This window comes from Rhinopithecus roxellana, chromosome 8, assembly GCF_007565055.1.
Source record: "Rhinopithecus roxellana isolate Shanxi Qingling chromosome 8, ASM756505v1, whole genome shotgun sequence".
NCBI classification, from domain to species: domain Eukaryota; kingdom Metazoa; phylum Chordata; class Mammalia; order Primates; family Cercopithecidae; genus Rhinopithecus; species Rhinopithecus roxellana.
Window position 1 is genome coordinate 121,808,080 of NC_044556.1, and position 21,778 is coordinate 121,829,857.

The 21,778-nt window shown below is 38.9% G+C and overlaps 1 protein-coding gene across 5 annotated transcripts in view; it reads left to right on the top strand.

The window, feature by feature from the left end:
- The first annotated feature begins 429 nt into the window (after positions 1-429).
- DNM3 (dynamin 3) overlaps positions 430-21,778 on the top strand; it is a 572,648-nt gene continuing 551,299 nt past the window's right edge. For all 5 annotated transcript variants that reach the window (XM_030935982.1, XM_030935983.1, XM_030935986.1 and 2 more), the window contains exon 1: positions 430-753. In XM_030935982.1, coding sequence (XP_030791842.1) covers positions 593-753 — 161 coding nt within the window. In that variant the 5' untranslated portion in view covers positions 430-592. The remainder of the gene's footprint in view (positions 754-21,778) is intronic.

Sequence of the window (21,778 nt, forward strand, 5' to 3'; positions counted from 1 at the left end):
GGCCTGCCACCCTGCGAGGAGTCATCGCGGTTCTGGAGAAGGGCGTGACAGAGATATCCTTTTGGGAAGTGTACTCTGGCAGCGGTGCCCCGGTGGTGGCGGCGGCGGTGCTGCTCTTGCTGGTGACCGTGTGGTGTTGTTAGCGGAGATAGTGCTTTCCACTGGGCTTTGGCTTGGTAGCCGCTGAAAGAGAACAACGCTGCCGCGGCTGCTGATTTCATGCCATTCACTGACCTGGCGCTGTAACTTGGCCTCTGAGCGTTGGCCACAGAACGCAGAGGCCGTGGCATCTGGCCGCAGCTGGGAGGCAGTGCTTGCGCGCGGGGCCGGGTGGTGGGTTGGGACGCCCGGGGCGGGGCAGACGCGGACCGGGGGCGGGGCATCGCGGAGCCAGGCCACGCCCCTGCTCGCCCGCGCAGGCGCGCTGCGGGCCGTTAGCTGTCAGAGCCAAGCGGCGGGCTGGCGGCGGGCTCCGACGTCTGCGCCAGGACCCGGCGGGCTGAGCCCGGCGCAGCAGCCGCAGCCAGCGCAGCGCGGCCCCTACTCCCGGTCAGGTCGTAGACGCGAGCTGGTCGCCGGCCCCTCGGGCAAGATGGGGAACCGGGAGATGGAGGAGCTGATCCCATTGGTGAACCGTCTACAGGACGCCTTTTCGGCGCTGGGACAGAGCTGCCTGCTGGAGCTGCCGCAGATCGCCGTGGTGGGCGGCCAGAGCGCCGGCAAGAGCTCGGTGCTCGAGAACTTCGTGGGCAGGTGAGCGCGCAGGGCGCTGAGTGAGGATGCGGCGGGGGGCGACCCCGCTCCGGGCCGTTGGAACGTGGACCGGCAGCGGGAGCCAGAGGGTGGGTGGACCAGGCGCTGCGGTGGAATGGGGGGCAGAGTGGCGGTGTCCGTGGGGCGGGCGGGGTCCTCCAGCTCTGGGCATCCTCCGTCCCCTGCCACCCCCTGCCTGGTGGCCCTCCTGCCTGCCTTTCATCGTGCGATACAAAGCCATTTCCTCCCGGTCCTCCAGTCGGGGAGTCGGGGGAGGGTTCCGCCCCGGGATCGACCCCCACCCCCTCGGTGCGCGCCAGCTCCGGGCAGCCTCCCTGCGTAGCGCGCCGAAAGCTTCCCAGTGCCCCTCTCCTGTTTTCCTGGCTCAACACCCGCCTCCTTTTCCTGTCGCCCTCCGCGAGGCTCCCTGCGAGGCTGTGGGGCTTTATCCCCCGAGCCCCCTCCCCTAGGTGGAGATGCTTTCCTTCTGCCTGGGTTCTCGTTCCTCTCAGCTGTCTACTGTTGCCTGCCTCTAGCTGGGGAGGCGGGGTGCGAGGAGAAAGACGTCGTTTGTTGTGGTGAAGCTTTATCCAGAGACGCTCCCCCACCATTCTCCTCCCGGAGAGTCGAAGAATAAAAGGTGGTGTGTTTGCGTGTGCACCTATTCACAGCTCCAGACAACTGTGAGAGAGCCCTAGGCACAGACTTGGCAGTGGGTGGACTTGTGTTGTCCAGGTGCCATGTCATTCCTGCATCATCTCGGAACTGACCAGCATCTTTCTCGCACTCTCACTGCGCCCCCTCCCCCAGCATCATCTTCCGTTCTCTAAGCTCCTATTTGTCTTGCTAGCCTTCAAGATAACATTCTGAATCTAAATTGTAGCTGTGGTTTTCCTCATGACTCTTAATACAGAAACAGCTAAGGAATTAATTTTTGAATTGGGAATGAGCATTTCTTCCACTGAGCAATTCTTGAGGGATTAAGTTACCTTAATGGCCTAGACTGAAGAGTGCAGACATTTGCTAAGAAGAGCCCATTTGAAAGCATTATGAAAGCTGAAATCTGTTTCCTAGTAGTAGAAAACCAGGTAGAAATGTTCAGTATCCAAGAAAAAATGCTGGCGAGATTGTACTTTATTCTTTTTATTTGACTCATTCGTGACTTGGGATGCAGAAGGTTCCTGTTTCTGTTCTTTTTTTCTTTTTTTGTTAGTGTTTGCTGATGTGTAAAATTTAGAGCTGGATATGCCCACATTTCCTTTGGAAATGTCAGTGTTCATAAAGTACATATTCCTTTCTCTCAAATGATGTTCCATCTTTCAGATGATACTTTTTTTTTCCTGTATGAACTAGAAGGATAAGAAACCTAATAAAGTAAAATTGCTTTTTATCCTTGAGTAATTCACTTAATCACTACACCCCATTTTTACATATTTTTTTGATTAATGAGCAAAGTGAAGGTAAAGCATTTTGCCTACGTCATCTTAGCCTTCTGGTGAAGTGATGGATAAATGTGTTATTTCAAACATATAACAGTTACTTTCTTTGATTCGTTGCCAGTGAAATTTACTAGATTTAAAGTGACATCCAAAGAGTGAGTTTTGATAATATATTTTTGGCTTTCCAAATGCCAGGGCATTTTTGTCATGACACCTTAAGTGTTATTTAACTATTTTTGTTTTTTTTAAACAAATACTTAAAGATTAAAATTGTAAGTATTTCAAATGAAATTACCATATTTTTATGCATCTTCCATATATTTACTTGGATGAGCCTATATTAGATGTAAGTGTATTGTTTGTAGTCAGAGCTTTTGAACTTAATGTCAATTGTATGCACATATCACAATTCTACTTTCTAGGTTTTGAAATCCTAACATTCTTCTTAATGTTATAATAAAATTGTACACATTTCCCCACACTAGCTATGTTCTTTTGAAATGATAATTTGAAGAAAGAAATATAGAAGAGTAAAATATTTAAGCTTGAATATTTTTCAAGATGGAATAAAAAATAGGGACATTACAAGTATAACAATCAGAACACTTACTAGAATGCATTAGTAATTTGTTGTACTTTAAAAAGTTTTACCACTAATAAACCGTTAGAATGTCAAATCAAAGAAAAGGGTGAACGTAGAGGAAAAAGGTCATTTAATCCATATGTAAAGTCTGTATTATATGTAGACATAACACCTGCCTAGCAGAGCTTATATATTAAGGAGAAAATTTAATTAGGAAGGTCATTTGACTTTAATAAAGATTTCAGTCATTAAATTATTGAGGAATCTAATTTCCAATTATAAGCCAACCTTAGGGAAAATGGAGTTTTCTATTTTGATAAGATATTCAGCCTAGGTGGAAAAAATTGTATCCATTTTCTACTATAACATCTTAGCACTTTCTTGTCATTATCCAGGAATTTTGCAATAAAAATACGTTTCTTTCCTAAGGATGCAACTTTACTCTTTTACACGAAACTGTTTTCATTTTTAGACTCTGATCTAATGTGCAGTTATTGAATGCAGCCATAAAAACCAAGGGTCATCACTTGTGTAAATTAATTATGTTTGCTCTTGACTGAAGCTTCTTCTCTACAAAATAATGATGCATTTTCTCAGCAATCCTTATTTAGTGGACTAACTGTATCTTCTCTCAGATAGTTTGTTTATATTGAGTTTTTTTGACACCAATGAATGAATTCGGATGTGAATATGTTTCCTTCATTTAGTGGTCGCTGTAAAAGCTGGTTTTTGGGTGACAGGTTTGAGATTGTTATGAATAAAATGACTCATGAATGAACCACTTGTTTGTGATTTTCTTGCTGAAGTGATGAACTTGCATATTAATTTGATATAGCATGAGTAACCAGATTGTTCTTTTGGTGGTGCAGGATGAGATATATGTTGGCAATGAGAGGCAGCTTAAGATCTAATGAATAGAACCTGAGACCTATAATCTCAACATAGGGGTTTACTAGCTGGCTTGGGTCTGCTTATTGGTCTGGTTTGTATACAGAAGAATTAAATTTATTCAACTATTTTCATTATACATATGCATATATTTATAGTACAGTGGTGATGATAATAATGGTTAACATTTATTGAGTGCTTGTTATGTGTAGATACTATTCTGGGTGATTTTATATGAATAATCTCGTTTAGTCCTCATAAAACCCCAAAGAGGTAGGTACTCTTATGATTTCCATTTTACAGAAGAGGAAATTAAGATTTAGAGAGTTTGAGTAACTCACTAAAGGATAATTTAATTTAATATAAAAACAGTGGAGCTAAGATTCAACTAGAGGTATTGATCACTATAACCCATGCTCTAGAATCTCTGTGCCATATTGCATCCTCCATATTGAGGTTTACCATTTCCTCTGATAAATACTTTTAACTTCTTTCTTGCTCCCTATATAAATGCTGCCTGTATTAATAAGAAGCTGGCCAGGCACAGTGTTCATGCCTGTAACCCCAGCATTTTGGGAAGCCAAGGCGGGAGGATTGCTTGAGCCCAGGAGTTTGAGACCAGTCTAGGCAACATAGTGAGATCTTGTCTCTACAAAAAACCAAAAAAAATTAGCCAGGTATGGTGGAGCATGCCTGTAGTGCCAACTACTCGGGTTGCTGAGGTAGGAGGATCACTTGAGTCCAGGAGGTCAAAGCTGTAGTGAGCCATGATTGTGCCACTGCACTCCGGCATGGCTGACAGAGCAAGACTCTGTCTCAAATAATAATAGTAAACAAGAAGTTAACTATGTTAATGATTTTATTCATATTTATTTATATATGTTTACCTTGCCTCGTTTCATAGAAAATTTGAGGTGACCCCTTAGGTAGAAGCAACATTTATTAAAAGATAAGTATTTTTCTTTGGTAATTAGACATTGGTAAAGAGAGTTTTAAAATGTAATTGGATTGTTTAAGTATGTTTTTAGAGTGCATATAACTCGTTTATAGAGGTGTTAAGTGAAAACTGTACTAGTTGCTAATACGCAGATGTTTTAAAATGACACACTTGTTAGAAGCATTAGTTTTTCAATGCTAATTATATAGGCAGAAGAGTCCACATTATTTTATTCTAGTCTGAGTTGTAAATAGACTGTCAATTCTGCACAAATAGAAAAAGTTTTGTGATTAATGAGGATGAAATAAAAAATATTTTAAAAGTGATTATGCTGATATTTTTCAAGAAATTGCTTCTAAGTATTATTAGATAAATGGTGCTAAGAATTAAAATGTCATAATTATTGAGAACCATACTTCATAGTTCCCAAGGGTCTATAAATAAAGTGTCAAAACATGAACTTTTCTTCATCCAATAATGAATTGGTAGAACTTGAAATCACAAAAATATTTTTGTTGAATTAACATTATATAATATACATTTAGGTTATCACAAATTAACAGTTGGTGGTATTTAATTACCACCATCAAATGAATTCTTTTTTAAATTAATAATGTGTGAGAAGCAATACAACTAAGGTAACTGGACTGGATAGGATATCTCTGTTTTGGAATGTACTTATGATTAACAGTTATCCAAAAATGCACTTGATTTAACTTCTTTACAAATGAAGTTGGGCAGTCACCCAGAACCTTGGAGGAATGGAAACTTAATCTTTATCTGGATTACAGGGTAGGCTATCGGGTTCTCTTCAATGGAGCATACATTTAGAGTGTTAGGTATTCTTCTTAGGTAGTACCTTTTGCAAGGCTAGTAAGTTAAATTATGAAGTTTTATTTATTATTGTGATTTATTTTAGAGGGACTTCAAGTATCTAGAAAGAAATAGATTATTTTTTTTCCTCTGCTACCAGAGCCAAGTCAAGAGAGTCCCAAGCTCATATGCTATATAGAATGATCCAATTTAATTTTCTGTATGGCCAAAGTTTTGCAATTTATCCTAGTCCAAGTTTGCATTGCAATTTCTCACACTCTCTGCATTGATTTAAAAATTCTTATGGATTATGTTATACTAAATACATTTTATAAAGTAGAGGGGAAAAAGGGGGCCAACATTTGCTTAGCCATTATGGGGTGGCAGACATGGATTCTGCTAGACACTTTTCATACCTTCTATTCCTTACCTGTTTCCATATCCCCATGTCAATAGGGGGAGAATATTTAGGGTTGGAGAGACAAGTCATTCACCCAGAATCGTATGGCTGGTAAGCAGCCAAGTTGGCATTCAGTATGACTCCTACTGGAACTCCTGAGAAATATGGACACATAAAACCAATGAACATGTATTTATTGAGTTCTAAGTATACTGGGTAAGAATATACAAGAAAATATGAAGCTGATGTATGTATAAAAAGAGAACTGACAGGATAAAGTATGAGACAACTTTCAAATGCATATGTAAAATGAAGGTAGTCAGATATAATGCAGACTATTCAGGATAAAAAATTATAGTATGTCAATTTATTTTTACAAAAATCCCTGAAAAACTACAGTTCTGAAATTGAACTGAATATAAGTGGAAAGTAGACAATATATGAGTTTCCAGTGTCATCTGGCAGCCAGTATCATTTTAGCTCAAGCCTGCATGTACTGAAGTATCCATGTCAAAGCAGGAAGGTGGTGATCTGTGTCTCAGTTTCTGAGTTGACAACAAGGCATTGAATTTAGACTGTGACTTTATCACAAAGAGATACTGTACATTGGAGAGGGCCCTAAAGAAGAGCAGCAAGGAAAATAAAAGAGGTTGGAGAGATTAAAAATATAACTGGATGCAGTGAAGGTTAATTGAGAGTGGGATGGGTCAGATCAACTATTTTATAAGGACCTCCAAGACACTAATACTTAAGGGAGGTGAATTCTATTTTCGTTTTAAAGAATAAGTCATTTAGTTAAAGGAGTAGAATAAGTCGAAGATACAAATGTCAGGGAAAATGTCCTAAAGGCAAACCTGAAAATGGAATGAATTGTTTAGAATGGGAGGAGGGTAAAGGAATTGACACCAGATGATTTGCATTTCACGAATTAAAAATCATTTCCAACAAATTAGAGGGTTCATTAATACCATATTTATTACTCTCTTTGTGTGTGTGTGTGTGGTCATAGGTAGCTTAGCTTTTCTTCCTCTATTAGTAGCAAGACTGACATTTGATGACATTATTATAAGAAGCTTTCCTCTGGCTTGATTTTCTCTAACTTGCTGGAGCCACAGTAAGATACAGAGAACCAGAGATTTGCCCAAGGTCACAAAAAATCAGAGCTTAGTTTGGAACTTAATGTTAGGAACTGGGAGGCCTGTGCCAGTTCATCATCTTCTCTTCCTCCTCTTACTGTTTTAGAGCACCTCCCTCCAACCCTTACCCTGCCTCCTCCTTTTCCCATCCCTTTGCATTGGGCCAGCCTTTTTCTCTTCCTTGATACTCTCCTTCATTACTCTTCTTGATAGTTGACCAGCAGTGACATTACATTTTATTACATTTTTTTTTTCCCCATACAGAATAGTGGAGACAGGGAGCAGAATTTTTCTCAAACTTAGGCAAGTTAATTTGACTGAAATAGCACACTCATGAGTAAAGTGTGACTTTTAGGGAACAGATGGGCCCAGGAAAAGGCTAAATAGGATATTGGATGTTTTTACACATTATTAATATTTATCCACAAGGTGGGCATTAGCTAGAAAGATATGCCTGAGATGGTCATCAATAGGCCTTGCTTAAACCAACACAAGCTTCTGAAAAGTTGTATGTAAATAAATCTAAATGGAAATGTGATTATTTAAACAAGTGGGTGAACTTTTAGGTAAATTAAAGATATTTTTGTGTAGCAAATCTGCTTCCTTCAGTTTGCCTGTTTTCTATTCTTTGTGTGTGTGTGTTTGTATTCTTAGAGTGCATTGAATGACATTGAGGTCCATTAATGTTATAGAGATTATTTTAACAATTAATTTTTCAGCAAGCATTAATGTGTTAAATCTTTAGTGTTAACTGATAATAAAAACAGAGCAGTTGTTGAGGAAAATAATGATACATTTAATTCCTGAATTATATGAATGATACAGGATTGTTTTAGATCTTGTTTTTCCCTAATATCCCTGCTGCAAGTCCTTTATTTCCAAGGGTTGAAAATGTGCCTCAGTGCTCCTTTGTAACAGTGTGTCATTTTTATTTCTCGCTGCTTCAAGGTCATGATATACCCATGAATAGAATATACATACATGATAGCAGTAGCTAGGGCTTCTGAAGGACCTCATTGTTTATCCTTTCAGTGGCTTGGAATTCAAAGACTAATGTATTTAATAAGTAGTTTAGTAGGTGACTAAACTTGTTTATGGTGCTTGTTTTTTTAGATTCCCCAAAAGTGAATATTTGAAGAGGAATCATCACAGTGTGGTGATGGAGTGCAGGCTTTGCTGGCTGCTCTTGAGTCCTGCCTCTGACTCTCGCTGGTAGCATGGCTCCTCATTACGGAACCTAGCCTCACTTGGCCTCAGTTTCTTCATCTGCAAAATAGAGATTTCAGACTTCACCTTTTAATCTGTGTGCGAGTTCTGAGTAAGATGGTATCAAGTGCCTGGCCCATAGTATGCATTCAATAACTGATTGCTCTTAATTTAAATCATTTATTTAGACTGGACATTTTTTGAGTATTTTAAAAACAAAAGTAAGTTGAGGCAGATGGTAATGTGTATTTGCAAATTCTTTTTGTGAATGTTGGAAAATTACAGTTGCATCAAAATGCTTACTTGTAGACAAGGCTAATAGAATATATTTGAGCCTTCTTTAAAGAAAGCATTGCCCACATTTGTTAAATGCATTGTCACAGTGTGTTCTTGTTTTTTTTTAAAATCAATATATGCAAAGTGAACCCAGTTTGTATACTCTTCCCTTCCAAGAGTTCCAAAGCAGTTTCTATTATTTCATTAATCTTTCGAATTTCTGTGAGAAGATAGCAAAAGCATGTTTTGTTTAATTTAGAAATAAAAGAAGATTAAGCTGGAAAAAAGTTAGGTGACATACTAGCAGTCACATGGTGAGTACTAAAGATTAATGAACAAAATAGAATTAATAACAGAGATAATAGAATTCAAATGAATTTTTCTGACATTATTTTTAGCTTTTTCCTAGAGAATAGATTTTAAGGAAGATATTTGATTCTGTGATATAAAGTAAACCATTCTTGGCATGTTCCTTTTCTTTTGATAGTGTTAGATGAAATTGCAGGCAAAGGTGGGCTAGAAGGGGGAAAAACAATTGAGGAAGTCTAGTTGGTGAAGCAGAACTACTTAGCAAGAGTATGGTCTGAGCCCATAGAAAACATCTACAACCAAGGGTTCAGGAAGTAAGATGTAATTAAACCTTAAAAGAAGTATCAACATTTTTGTAGTAGATGTTGAAATAATACCCAATAGCTCTTTTTATTTCCAGTGTAAAGATTCATATTCTGATTTGGTTGACATTCCCATAACTTGTTAACCGTCAGTTTTAGCTCTGAGCTAGTTAGTTGGTTCTATTTGGAATTACATTATTTTTAAGTTACTAGATATACCTCAGAAGCTTTGAAAAGGATAGCTTTGGGTTTCTTATCTAGTGGAGGTTTAGAACCCTGTATATGTGTGTCTGTTTATGTTTTCTGGTTAATAAAACTGAGACCCATTCTCTTCATATTTTGAAAAGAGGGGCAAAGGCTTGCAATTATTTTTATGGATCCTAGCATGGTTCTGAGTCCTACTACCAGGACAGCAACAATTGTGTGGTGAGATTTCTGCATTCTCATCTAAATACCAATAGAATGACCTGCATACTGAAGTCCTTCTAAATTCAACTTAAGAAACTTTAGCCTGTTTATTTAATCCTAAAAACATATCACGTAAAATGTATGTGTGGGTACTTGATTTGAATTATGTACTTTGAATGTTAAATATTCTCTTAGGGCTTTGTTTTTTTTTTCCCCCCAGAGTCAATTAAGAAGGGAAGTGGCAGAAGGATCATGAGTTCCTCGCTTGCAGAGCAAGAGGGGAGATGAGAAGGAGGAAGCAATGCTTTTGTGAGTGTCCACTAGATTGTAGAGACATAGGAAGAGAAAAGACCCATAAGGTTCAACTGCTGTGGGAATTAGGAGTATTTGTGAATGAGTTAGTTTGGGGTGTATTTGGTTCCCCCCCAAATCCCTGTGGCAGGTGGTCCCTGCGTATTTGTTGAAGGTGTGCCAAAGGTAAGTAAGGTTGCACGCCAAGAACAGTGAGAGCTGGGTTTAGTCTGGCCTCTGCTGTCATCTGCTGGTCTTCCTCCGCTCTCTCTGTCTGATTTAGAGGCCCCTCCTTGGTGGCCCTTGTTAATACTTCACTGCACAGGAATCTGCTGAACAGTTGGTTGCCTCATCTGTCTGCCCAACTATTTGCAGCTTCCATGAAGCCAGGAGCTGTGTCTCCTTTATCATTTTCCATAGTGCAGTGCTGGCATACGGCAGGAGCTAACTGAATGAATCAGCTACTTGACTCTGTACAAGCCATTTATCTAAGCTGAAACATAACCTTTGTCATCAATAAATTGGTGGAGAATAGTAGAGTGGGCTTGGATTAGAACAGTGGTTTTTTTTTTCAGACTGAGTCTCGCTCTGTCGCCCAGGCTGAAGTACAGTGAATGGTGTGATCTCGGCTCACTGCAACCTCTGCCTCCCAGGTTCAAGAAATTCTCATGCCTCAGCCTCCTAAGTAGCTGGGACTACAGGGGTGCGCCACCACACCTGGCTAATTTTCATATGTTTAGTAGAGATGGGATTTCGCTATGTTGGCCAGGCTGGTCTTGAACTCCTGACTTCAGGTGATTCGCCCACCTTGGCCTCCCAAAATACTGGGATTATAGGCGTGAGCCACTGCACCCGGCCTGAACGGTGTTTTTTAAACTGTAGATTGTGACCTAATAGTGGGCCATGATATCAATTTAGTGAGATTGTGTTTGACAGTGTTAAACAAAGTATCAGACTACATCCAGGGTAGTTATAAGTACTGCTTTGTGAAAGTTTTGTATTAGTTGCATATTTGTATATGCATACTAGGCTGCAATATAAAATGTATTTCTTACTGTGGGTTATCCTCAAAATTGTTGAATGCCTCTGGTCTAATATTACTTCTAGGTGTTTATTTGGTTATTCTCTGTTTAAATGGCAGAACGTATCTTTTTTTTTTTTTTTTTGAGACGGACTCTCGCTCTGTTGCCCAGGCTGGAGTGCAGTGGCCTGATCTCCACTCACTGTAAGCTCTGCCGCCCGGGTTCACGCCATTCTCCTGCCTCAGCCTCCTGAGTAGCTGGGACTACAAGCACCTGCCACCACGCCCGGCTCATTTTTTTGTATTTTTTGTATTTTTTTTTTTTTTAAGTAGAGACAGGGTTTCACTGTGTTAGCCAGGGTGGTCTCAATCTCCTGACCTCGTAATCCGCCCGCCTCGACCTCCCAAAGTGCTGGGATTACAGACGTGAGCCACCGCGCCCAGCCCAGGACACATCTTTTTATTAGAGAAGACACAATTCACGCTATACCATTACTATTCCACTAGGATGAATTAAAATGGAAATAACTTTATTATTTTAATAATAAATAAATCACTTTATTATTTATGTCTTTTAATTGAAAAAGTGATATGTACATGTAATACAAATTCAGACATTCCAAAATGCATTATATGTATACCATACAAATGCCTTTCCCCTATTGAGGTTTCCTAGTAAGATGTTTCATTTACCTGTCTATCTTCCAGATTACTTCTGAATTTGTATTTTCTTTATATGAAATTTATTTGAGTTTTGAGGACAGACAGAATTTAATAAAGTTGTTTGTAGGTAGATGATACAACCAGTTAAGAAAGGACATGTTTGAAAATTCTATTAGCAGATGGATTTGTCCATTTACTGAGTCATTTACAAAGAATCATATGTTGCGAGTCCACAGTATGCCAGGAATTGCGCGAGGCTCTGATATGCAGCAGCTCCTTCAACGAGCTTGCTGATCCAGTGGGTACAGGTTTGCCAGGAATTGCGCAAGACTCTGATATGCAGCAGCTCCTTCAACGAGCTTGCTGATCCAGTGGGTACAGGATTGCTATGCACTGTGTTGTCAGGATACCCAGGCTAACAATTGTTATGAGAGACATTTGTCAGAGAATAGTTGGTGAGTTCATGATACTGTCTCTAAATATTTGAGGAGCTGTTACTTGGAAAAGGATTAGACTGACTCAGTATCTCCCCAGAAGACATCATTAGAACAAATGGGTGAACGTTACAGGCAGACAGACTTAAACTTAACGTGGGGGAGACTGTTCAATAGAACACTTTAAAACATGGAATGGATTGCCTGTGAAACAGTAAGTATTCCATCCCCATAAGGGTAGAGACTGGCGATTGATGACTTGCTGGCTGCTTGGCATGGTGTAGTCAGGAGGGGTGTTGAGCAAAAGGACTTTGAAGGTTTTTTTCGTTGTTGTTGTTGTTTGTTTGCCTTAAACAGTCTATGATTAGGCTTGATGGATGCCAGAAACCTGGCTTTAAAAAAATGTGTGTTTTCTATAGGTTGTCTGTAGGTAGGTAAGAAATGACAGACTTATAAAAGAGTTAAGACCTCTCTGGGTCTAGCCCTTCAAAAAATCATTATGCTTGTCAGCGTATGGAATGGCTAATTCCATGAAGCAGCTGTGGTTAAGGGTGTTTTAGAGGTAAACTGTATTTCTTCTTCTTCTTTTTTTTTTTTTGAGACAGGGTCTAGCTCTGTCACTCAGGCTATGGGACAATGGCAGGAAAACTGCTTACTGCAACCTCAATCTCCCTGGCTGATGAGATCCTCCCACCTCAGCCTTCCAAGTAGCTGAGACCACAAGTGCGCGCCACCATGCCCAGCTAATTAAAAAATTTTTTTTTTGTAGACACAGGGTCTCCCTATGTTGCCCAGGCTGGTCTTGAACTCCTTCCTGGGCTCAAGTAATTCTCCTGCCTTGGCCTCCCAAAGTGCTGGGATTACAGGCATGAGCCACTGTTCCTGGTCTGTATTTATTTATTTATTTATTTATTTATTTATTTATTTATTTTAAAAGCTCAGTTTTAAAATCTGCTTTTCTAATTGATGCAGTTTCTTTCAGTGGTGTACCAGTCTAGAAACTTAGAAAATAAACATAGTTTAGTTTCCTTTTTTATTTTTAAAATCTTCCTATATCTAACACATATTGTAATTTCTTTATTCAAAACATCTTTTTGAATAAAGGAAACACCTTTTCCTCTTTCTTCCTATTCTGACCATCAGAGTCTCAGCTGTCCTCCTTTCGCACGTGGGATAACTCTGACAGCATCCTGCCCTCTCACTCTCTCCATTTCTTATTCATCGATTACATGTAAACATTGCTGCTCTCAGGTTAATCTTCCAAAGCACAAGTTTAATATCTCTGTCCTCAATAACCTGCAGTCCCCTCCCTCCCCTTTAAAAATCTCTACTTGGTTTTCAAAACTTTCTACCCATTCAACTTTTGCTTACCACTCCTCCCAGAGGTTTTCATCTCATTTTATTTTCATCTTTTCTGTGTATGCAGTGGTCATTTCTGATTACTTAAGAACAGGCATAGCTTGAGTAGAGCATATTTTGTGACCAAAAGGAGTTCAAACAATCAACCTATACTTGAGTTCCTACTTTGTGAAAGATACTGTTTTGGGATAGAAAAAAAAAATATTTTCCCTTAACAGAATCTAGTATAGACTAGCATAGAGTGTAGTCAGAACTTACACAGTGTTAAGGTGAAGAACATGTATTCTGTGGAGCCTGACTCCCTGGGTTCACATCCCCGTTCTGCCACTTAATAGTTCTGCGAGCTAAGTAGTCACTTAACCTGCCTGTGCCTCAGCTTCCTCACCGGTACAATGGGACAATAGTAGTACCCTCCTCATGTGGTGGTTGTAAAAATTGAATTAATACATGTAAAACACTTAGGAGAGTATCTGTCACATGGTAACATAGTTACCTGTTTATGAGTGTTATTATTGGGGATGGTAGTTTAGACAGAATTTGGGTGCCTTTAGAGGTGCAGAGTGTTCTGGATGATCAAAGGAAAAGAACAATTTTTCCTTTTTTTTTGAGACAGAGTCTTGTTCTTGTCACCCAGGCTGGAGTGCAGTGGCGCGATCTCGGCTCAATCTGTCAAATTCTTACTATTTAATGCCCATTTCAAATACTGCTAGTTTACATGGAATCTTTCTTGGACTCTCCAAAGAAAATTTGAAAGACCTCCACCTCCCAGATTCAAGGATTCAAGCGATTCTCCTGCTTCAGCCTCCTGAGTAGCTGGGATTACAGGCACCCGCCAGCATGCCAGGCTAATTTTATTTATTTATTTATTTATTTATTTATTTATTTATTTATTTATTTATTTATTGTAGAGATAGGGTTTCACCATGTTAGCTAGGTTGGTCTCAAACTTCTTTTTTTTTTTTTTTTTTTTTTTAAATTTTTATTTTTTATTATTATACTTTAAGTTCTAGGGTACATGTGCATAACGTGCAGGTTTGTTACATATGTATACTTATGCCATGTTGGTGTGCTGCACCCATGAACTCGTCAGCACCCATCAATTCATCATTTATATCATGTATAACTCCCCAATGCAATCCCTCCCTCCTCCCCCCTCCCCCCTCCCCATGATAGGCCCCAGTGCGTGATGTTCCCCTTCCCGAGTCCAAGTGATCTCATTGTTCAGTTCCCACCTATGAGTGAGAACATGCGGTGTTTGGTTTTCTGTTCTTGTGATAGTTTGCTAAGAATGATGGTTTCCAGCTGCATCCATGTCCCTACAAAGGACGCAAACTCATCCTTTTTTATGGCTGCATAGTATTCCATGGTGTATATGTGCCACATTTTCTTAATCCAGTCTGTCACAGATGGACATTTGGGTTGATTCCAAGTCTTTGCTATTGTGAATAGTGCCGCAATAAACATACGTGTACATGTGTCTTTGTAGTAGAATAATTTATAATCCTTTGGGTATATACCCAGTAGTGGGATGGCTGGGTCATATGGTACATCTAGTTCTAGATCCTTGAGGAATTGCCATACTGTTTTCCATAATGGTTGAACTAGTCTCAAACTTCTGACCTCAGGTGATTCACCTGCTTCCACCTCCCAAAGTGCTGGGATTACAGGTGTGAGCCTCTGTCCCAATTTTTCCTTTTTAAAAAATTATTATTTTAGGTTTAGGGGCACATGTGCAGGTTTGTTTTATAGGTAAACTCGTGTCATGGGGGCTTGTTGTGCAGATTATTTCTTCACCCAGGTACTAAATCTAGTACCTAATAGTTATTTTTTCTGATCCTCTCCTTTCTCCCACCCTTCACCCTCAAGGAGGCCCCAGTGTCTATTGTTTCCTTTGTGTTTGTGAGTTCTAATCATTTAGCTCCCGCTAATGAGTGAGAACAGGCAACATTTGGTTTTCTGCTTCTGCGTTAGCTTGCTAAACATAGCGGTCTCCAGCTCCATCCGTGTTCCTGCGAAGAACATAATCTCATTCCTTTAAGGCTACATAGTATTCCATGGTGTATATGTACCACATTTTCTTTATCCAGTCTGTCACTAATGGACATTTAGGTTGATTCCATGTCTTTGCTATTGTGAATAGTGCTGCAGTGAACATTCATATTCGTGTGTCTTTATGGTAGAATGAGTTATAGTTCTCTGAGTCTATACCCAGTAATGGGATTGTTGGATTGAATGGTACTTCTGCTTTTAGTTCTTTGAGGAATTGCCATACACCTTTCTGCAATGGTTGAACTAATTTACACTCTCACCAACAGTGTATAAGTGTTACCATTTCTCCATATCCTTGTCAGCATCTGTTATTTTTTGACTTTTATATAATAGCCATTCTGACTGGTGTGAGATGGTATCTTCATTGTGGTTTTGATTTGCATTTTTCTGATGATCAGTGATGTTGAGCTTTTTTTTATTTTTTATTTTTTCATATCCCTGTTGGCTGTATGTATGTCTTCTTTTGAAAAATATCTGTCCGTGTCCTTTGCCCACTTTTTTCTTGTAAATTTGTTTAAGTTACTTACAGATGCTGGATATTAGACCTTTGTCAGATGCATAGTTTGCAAAAGTTTTCTCTCATTCTGTAGGTTGTTGTTTACTCTATTGATAGTTTCTTTTGCAGAAGCTCTTAAGTTTAGTTAGAATCCCTTTTGTCAATTTTTGCTTTTGTTGTGATTGCTTTTGGTGTCTTTGTTATGAAATCTTTGCCCATTCCTACGTCTCAGATGGTATTGCCTAAGTTGTCTTCCAGGGTTTTTATAATTTTGAGTTTTACTTTTAAGTCCTTAATCTATCTTGAGTTGATTTTTATATATGGTGTAAGGAAGGGGTCCAGCTTCAATCTTCTGCATATGGCTAACCAGTTATCCCAGCACTATTTATTGAATAGGTAGTCCTTTCCGCATTGCTTGTTTTTGTCAGCTTTGTTGAAGATCAGATAGTCGTAGGTATGTGGACTTATTTCTGGGCTCTCTATTCTGTATTCTGTCCCATCAGTCTATGTGTTTGTTTTTGTACCAGTACCATGTTGTTTTGATTACTGTCACCCTGTAGTATAGTTTGAAGTCAGGTAGTATAATTACTTTAGCTGTGTTCTTTTTGCTTAGCATTGCCTTGGCTATTTGGGCTCTTTTTTGGTTCCATTTGAATTTTAAAATAGTTTTTTTTCTAGTTCTGTTCAAGTCAGGAAGACAGCCCACACCAGAACCTGAACCAGCTGAATCTTAATTTTGGACTTCTCGCTTCCAGAACTTTAATAAATAAATCTCTTTTATTTAAATGACCCAGCATGTGGTATTTTGTTATGGTAGCTTGAACAGACTAATACAAGTACTTAACTTTTATTGAGTTTTTCTTAATTAAATTGTTGATCCGACTTAGATGGGTTGGTACTGAGAGTGAGGATCATGGGTTTAAATAGATTTATTTTTACATTTATGAGAAAAAGTTGACTGGTGCACTAATATTCTTAGCTTGATAAACTAGTTACCTTAGCCCATGTGCCTCAGTTTTTTTTTTTTTTTTTTTTTTTTTTTTTTTTTTTGAGACGGAGTCTCGCTCTGTCGCCAGGCTGGAGTGCAGTGGTGTGATCTCTGTTCACTGCAAGCTCCGCCTCCCGGGTTCCCGCCATTCTCCTGCCTCAGCCTCCCAAGTAGCTGGGACTACAGGCGCCGCCACCTCACCCGGCTAGTTTTTTGTATTTTTTACTAGAGACGGGGTTTCACCATGTTAGCCAGGATGGTCTCGATCTCCTGACCTCATGATCCGCCCGTCTCGGCCTCCCAAAGTGCTGGGATTACAGCCTTGAGCCACCGCGCCCGGCCAGTGCCTCAGTTTTTGAGGTATCTATTCTTTCACCTGTACATCTCTCTTCATTTTCTTAATGATGTAAGCTACTTGTGATTCTCCCATCTTAACCTTTGCCCTCTTCAGCTGCTGACTTAGCTTTCCTTCCCTTCATAACCGTCACACAACTCTCACTGTCTGAATGCAGGAACCTAATGGATTTGAAAAAAAAGATTATGATACTGAAAAGATTGGTCCATCCCAGCATCTCCCAAAGAAGTATATGGATATCTGTGTAAGATTTACCTGAGAAACTTATGAAATAAAAGTTCCTGGGCTCCACTGAGGGAGGCCCACTCAGTGGGTCTGGAGGTAAGCCAGGGTAATCAGTATTTTTCAGAAGCTCTCCTCGTGCTCCTGATAAGCAGCCAGATATGGGAGCTATTAGTCACCACTTCCACAATTCCCATTATTTCTGCAGCTGAGGATAAGGAATGCAGCGTGTCTTCCTTCCCCGTCAGTACACTGAAACTGCCCTTCCCAAGGTCACCAACGACCTCCAGAAAGCTTAATTTACTTTCCACATATGTCTGAAACTGATCATCTATGCTTAATTCCTACAACTACTGACTGAATACAAGTTGTCATCATTCATCTTCTGGACTATAACAATAGACTCATAATACTTTCCCCATCTGTAACCTTCCAATCTGGCTTTCACACAGCCATAGCATAATTGATATGGAATTCAAATTAAATCACATCACTGTCATAGTTAAAATTTTTCAGTTCCTAATGCCAACAGCATAAAATCATCAAAGCTTCTTGGGATGTCATACAAGGCCCTGTGTAGCCCAGCCTCTCCAGGTTGTGGGTTGTTATTCTTTTACCTGGCTGCATAGCGTACCCCCTAGACACCCACCACACTATTTCATTGCCTTTGTTCACGTCATTATTGTTTTTCACCCCACTATTATTATCTTGAATTTGGGTCTCCTTTCCCCAACTGCCTCCCACCTCCTCATGTCTCCTAGGTTTCTTGTCCCTCTTCTGGGTACACATCATTCTTTGAGCATTTCTCTCACGTTATACTTACCACATTGTGTTAAATTATCTTATCTGCTTCTATCACTAAATTGTGAGCCTCTTGAGTGTAGAGTCTCTTTTATTTATTTGTTGGTTTTCACTTCTAGCATATGGTAATTTCTGAATAAATATTGAATGCGTTAATCTACAAATATAATGGAGAGCTTTCAGCCTTTTTCATACCTGATTTATCTGCGACATATGATGCCTTTTATTGAACATCCACTGTGTGCCAGGCACTGTCTTAAGCACCAGAAAGACAGTAATAAGTGAAAACGCACACTCCTTGTCATTTCAGAGCTTGCAGTCTAATGAAGAGACATATAATAAACTAATAAAAATGTATAATTATAAATCAGTATGGATGCCATGACAGGAATGATCAGGATAGTGATAGAACATGGCAGAGAGGGACGTATTTATCGGTTGGTCAGGGAATTCAGTCTGATCAGATGACATTTCAGCTGAAGGACAAGGAATCAGTCATAAGAAGAGCTAGTAAAAAGCATTCCTTGCAGAAGGAATAGTATGTACTAAGACTTTGAGGGGTCACAGAAGTCTGTGTGTTGGAGGAACTTAAGGTAAGTCAGTGTCTCCAGAGCTCAGTCGAGAGGGAGAATTATAGCAAGGAAAGATAGCAGAGGGAAGTTTAGGTAGGCTCTGTTGGTGCCAAAAATAGATTTTATCCAGAGTGCTATGGTAAGTGACTGAAGGAAGGATTTTAATCAGGTTAGTTATGTAATCTGATTTACATTAGAGAAAGATTACTCTAGGTCAGTCCTTTTCAAGACAGTAGTCACTACCCCATGCAGCTATTGCAACTAATGCTACTGATAAACTGAATTTCCAATTTAATTTTAATTACTTTAAATCTACATTTAAAAACATAATGAATTCAGTTAAGTATGTTTTGGCACATGAAGCTACTTTTTCCAACTATAAACTTTGTGAACTTTAAATATAGATCAGGTATTTCTGATAAAAATTTTAGCATCCAAGTTGAGATGTGCTCTAAGTGTAAAATACACATGAAATTTCAGAGATTTGCTATGAAGAAGAATACAAACTGCCTTATTAATGATTTTATATTGATTATTAATACATATTGAAATGATTATAATTTGGAGAAATTGGGCTAAATAAAATGTATTGTTTAATTTTACTTGCTTCTTTTTACTTTTTGTAATGTGGCTATTAGAACATTTAAAATTATTTGCATGGCTTATATTTCCATTAGACTTGCATTGCACTAGATGCTGTGATGATAATGAATGGGAGGCAGACAAAGTAGCAGCAGAGAGATGGGTTAGGAATCTTTTGCAGTTGTCTAGGTGGGTGATAATGATATCTTTGATTAGGGAGTGGCAGTGGAAATGGAAAGAAGTGTAAAGAGTCTACAAATGTTTTGGAAGTACAGTCATCATGACTTGCTGATGGACTAGATGGGGAAGGGAAGAATGAAAAACGACTCTCAAGCTTTTGACTTGTGACTGGTATAGTTGGAAGACTGAGAAAAAAGTTGGGAGTTAAACATCTAGGGTATGGATTTGGGCATGTTAGAGCCTGTAAGGTTTGCAGGTGGTTGGATATAAGAGCCTGGGGCACAGAGGAGAGTTTAACTGAAGATGTTAATCAGTACTTGTCAATATATCATTGATATTTAAAACCTTAAGACTGTACACCAAAAACTATGCAACATCATTGAAAAAAATTAAAGAAGACCAACTAAAATGGAAAGATATCCTATGTTCATGAACTTGAAGACTTAAGTGTTAAAATGGCAATACACCTCAAATCAATCTGCAGACTCAATGAAATTTCTATGAAAATTCTAGATGCCATTTTTGGAGAAATTGACCAACTGATCTTAAAATTTTTATGGGGTTGTGTAGGATTCAGAATGGCCAAAACAATGTTGAAAGCAAAACAAAACAATTAAGTTGAAGGACTCACACTTCCCAGTTCTAAAACTTACTACAAATCAGTGTAATACTGGCATGAAGATACACATACTAAATGAATGGTGGAATAGACTTGAGAGTCCAGAAATAAACTGTTACATTCGTGGTCAATTGATTTTTAATGAGAGTACCAAGACAATTCAATGGAGGAAAGAGTAGCCTTTTCAACAAATGGTACTGGGATAGCAGTATATCCATGTGCAAAAGAATACATTGAGGCCCCTACCTCACATCATATATACAGATTAACTCAAAATGGATCAAAGACCTAAATGTAAGAGCTAAAGCTACAAAATTCTTAGAAGAAAACACAAGTATAAATCTTGGCGATTTTAGATTAGACAGTAATTTCTTAGCTATGATGCCCAAAGCATAAGTGACAAAATAAAAAATTGTTAAACTGAACAGCATCAAAATTAAAAACTTTTGTGCTTCAAGGGACACTATTAAGGATGTGAAAAGATAACCCAGAGAATGGGGGGAACATTTTGCAAATTATATATGTTATAAGGAACTCTTATAACACAACAATAATAAGACAACCCAATTAAAAAAATAGAAGACTTGATTTCCTAAAGAATGTGTAAATAGATAATATGCATATGGAAAGATGCTCAACATCAGTAGTCAGTAGGGAAGCAAATTAAAATGCAATGATATTCCACCAGATATCTCACTAGGATGGCTATGATAAAAAGGATGGATAATAACAACTGCTGGTGAGGATGTGGAGAAATTGGAACACTCATACATTACTGGTGGGAGTGTCAGATTGTGCAGACACTTTGGAAAACAGTTTGGCAAACTCCTCAAAAGTTAAACATAGTTATCTTAATGTTATACAAAGCAATTCAACTCCTAGATTCATGCTGAAGACAAATTAAAACACAAATATGTACTTGCAAAAACTTGTGCATAAATGTTTATAGTAGCATTGTTCATAATAGCCCAAAGGTGGAAACACCCAAATGCCCATCAATTGATCAAAGAATAAACAAAATATGACATACATTGAATACAATAGAGTATTATTCAACCATAAAAGGGAATTAAGTACTGATACATGCATGCTACAACATGGATAAATCTTAAAAACATTATATACTAAGTGAAAGAAGTCAATGCAAGAGGCCACAGAATATATTATTCCATTTATATGAAATGTGTAGAGTAGAAACAGAAAGCAGATTGGTGTTTGCCAGGGCCTAGGGAGAGGAAGGAATAGAGAATGACTGGTAATGGGTATGGAATTTTTCTTGGGTGATAAAAATGTTCTGGAATTAAATAGAGACCGTGTTTTATAATATCATGAATATACTAAAAAATCACCAAATTACACTTCCAAAGGGTAACTTTTATGATCTTTAAATTATATCTCAATTAAAAGAAAACCTTAGTACAGAGTTAAATCACTTTGAGGGAGAGTATATGAAAGAAGGGAAAGAGAAGCAGTAGAAGAAGGACCCTGCAAAGGAGCCCAAGAAGGAGAAAGAATCTAGAGACTCTTTCGAACTGAGAGAAAAGAGTACTTTTATCGGAGTGGTAGGAATTGGAAAGCCTGACTGGAGTGGGTTGAGGAAATGAGAGGTGAATAAATGGGGACAGATAGTGTAGATAACTCTTCTGAGAAGTTGGAGGAGAGTGTAGGGCAAAGGAGGGTGTGCTTTTTTTTTTGT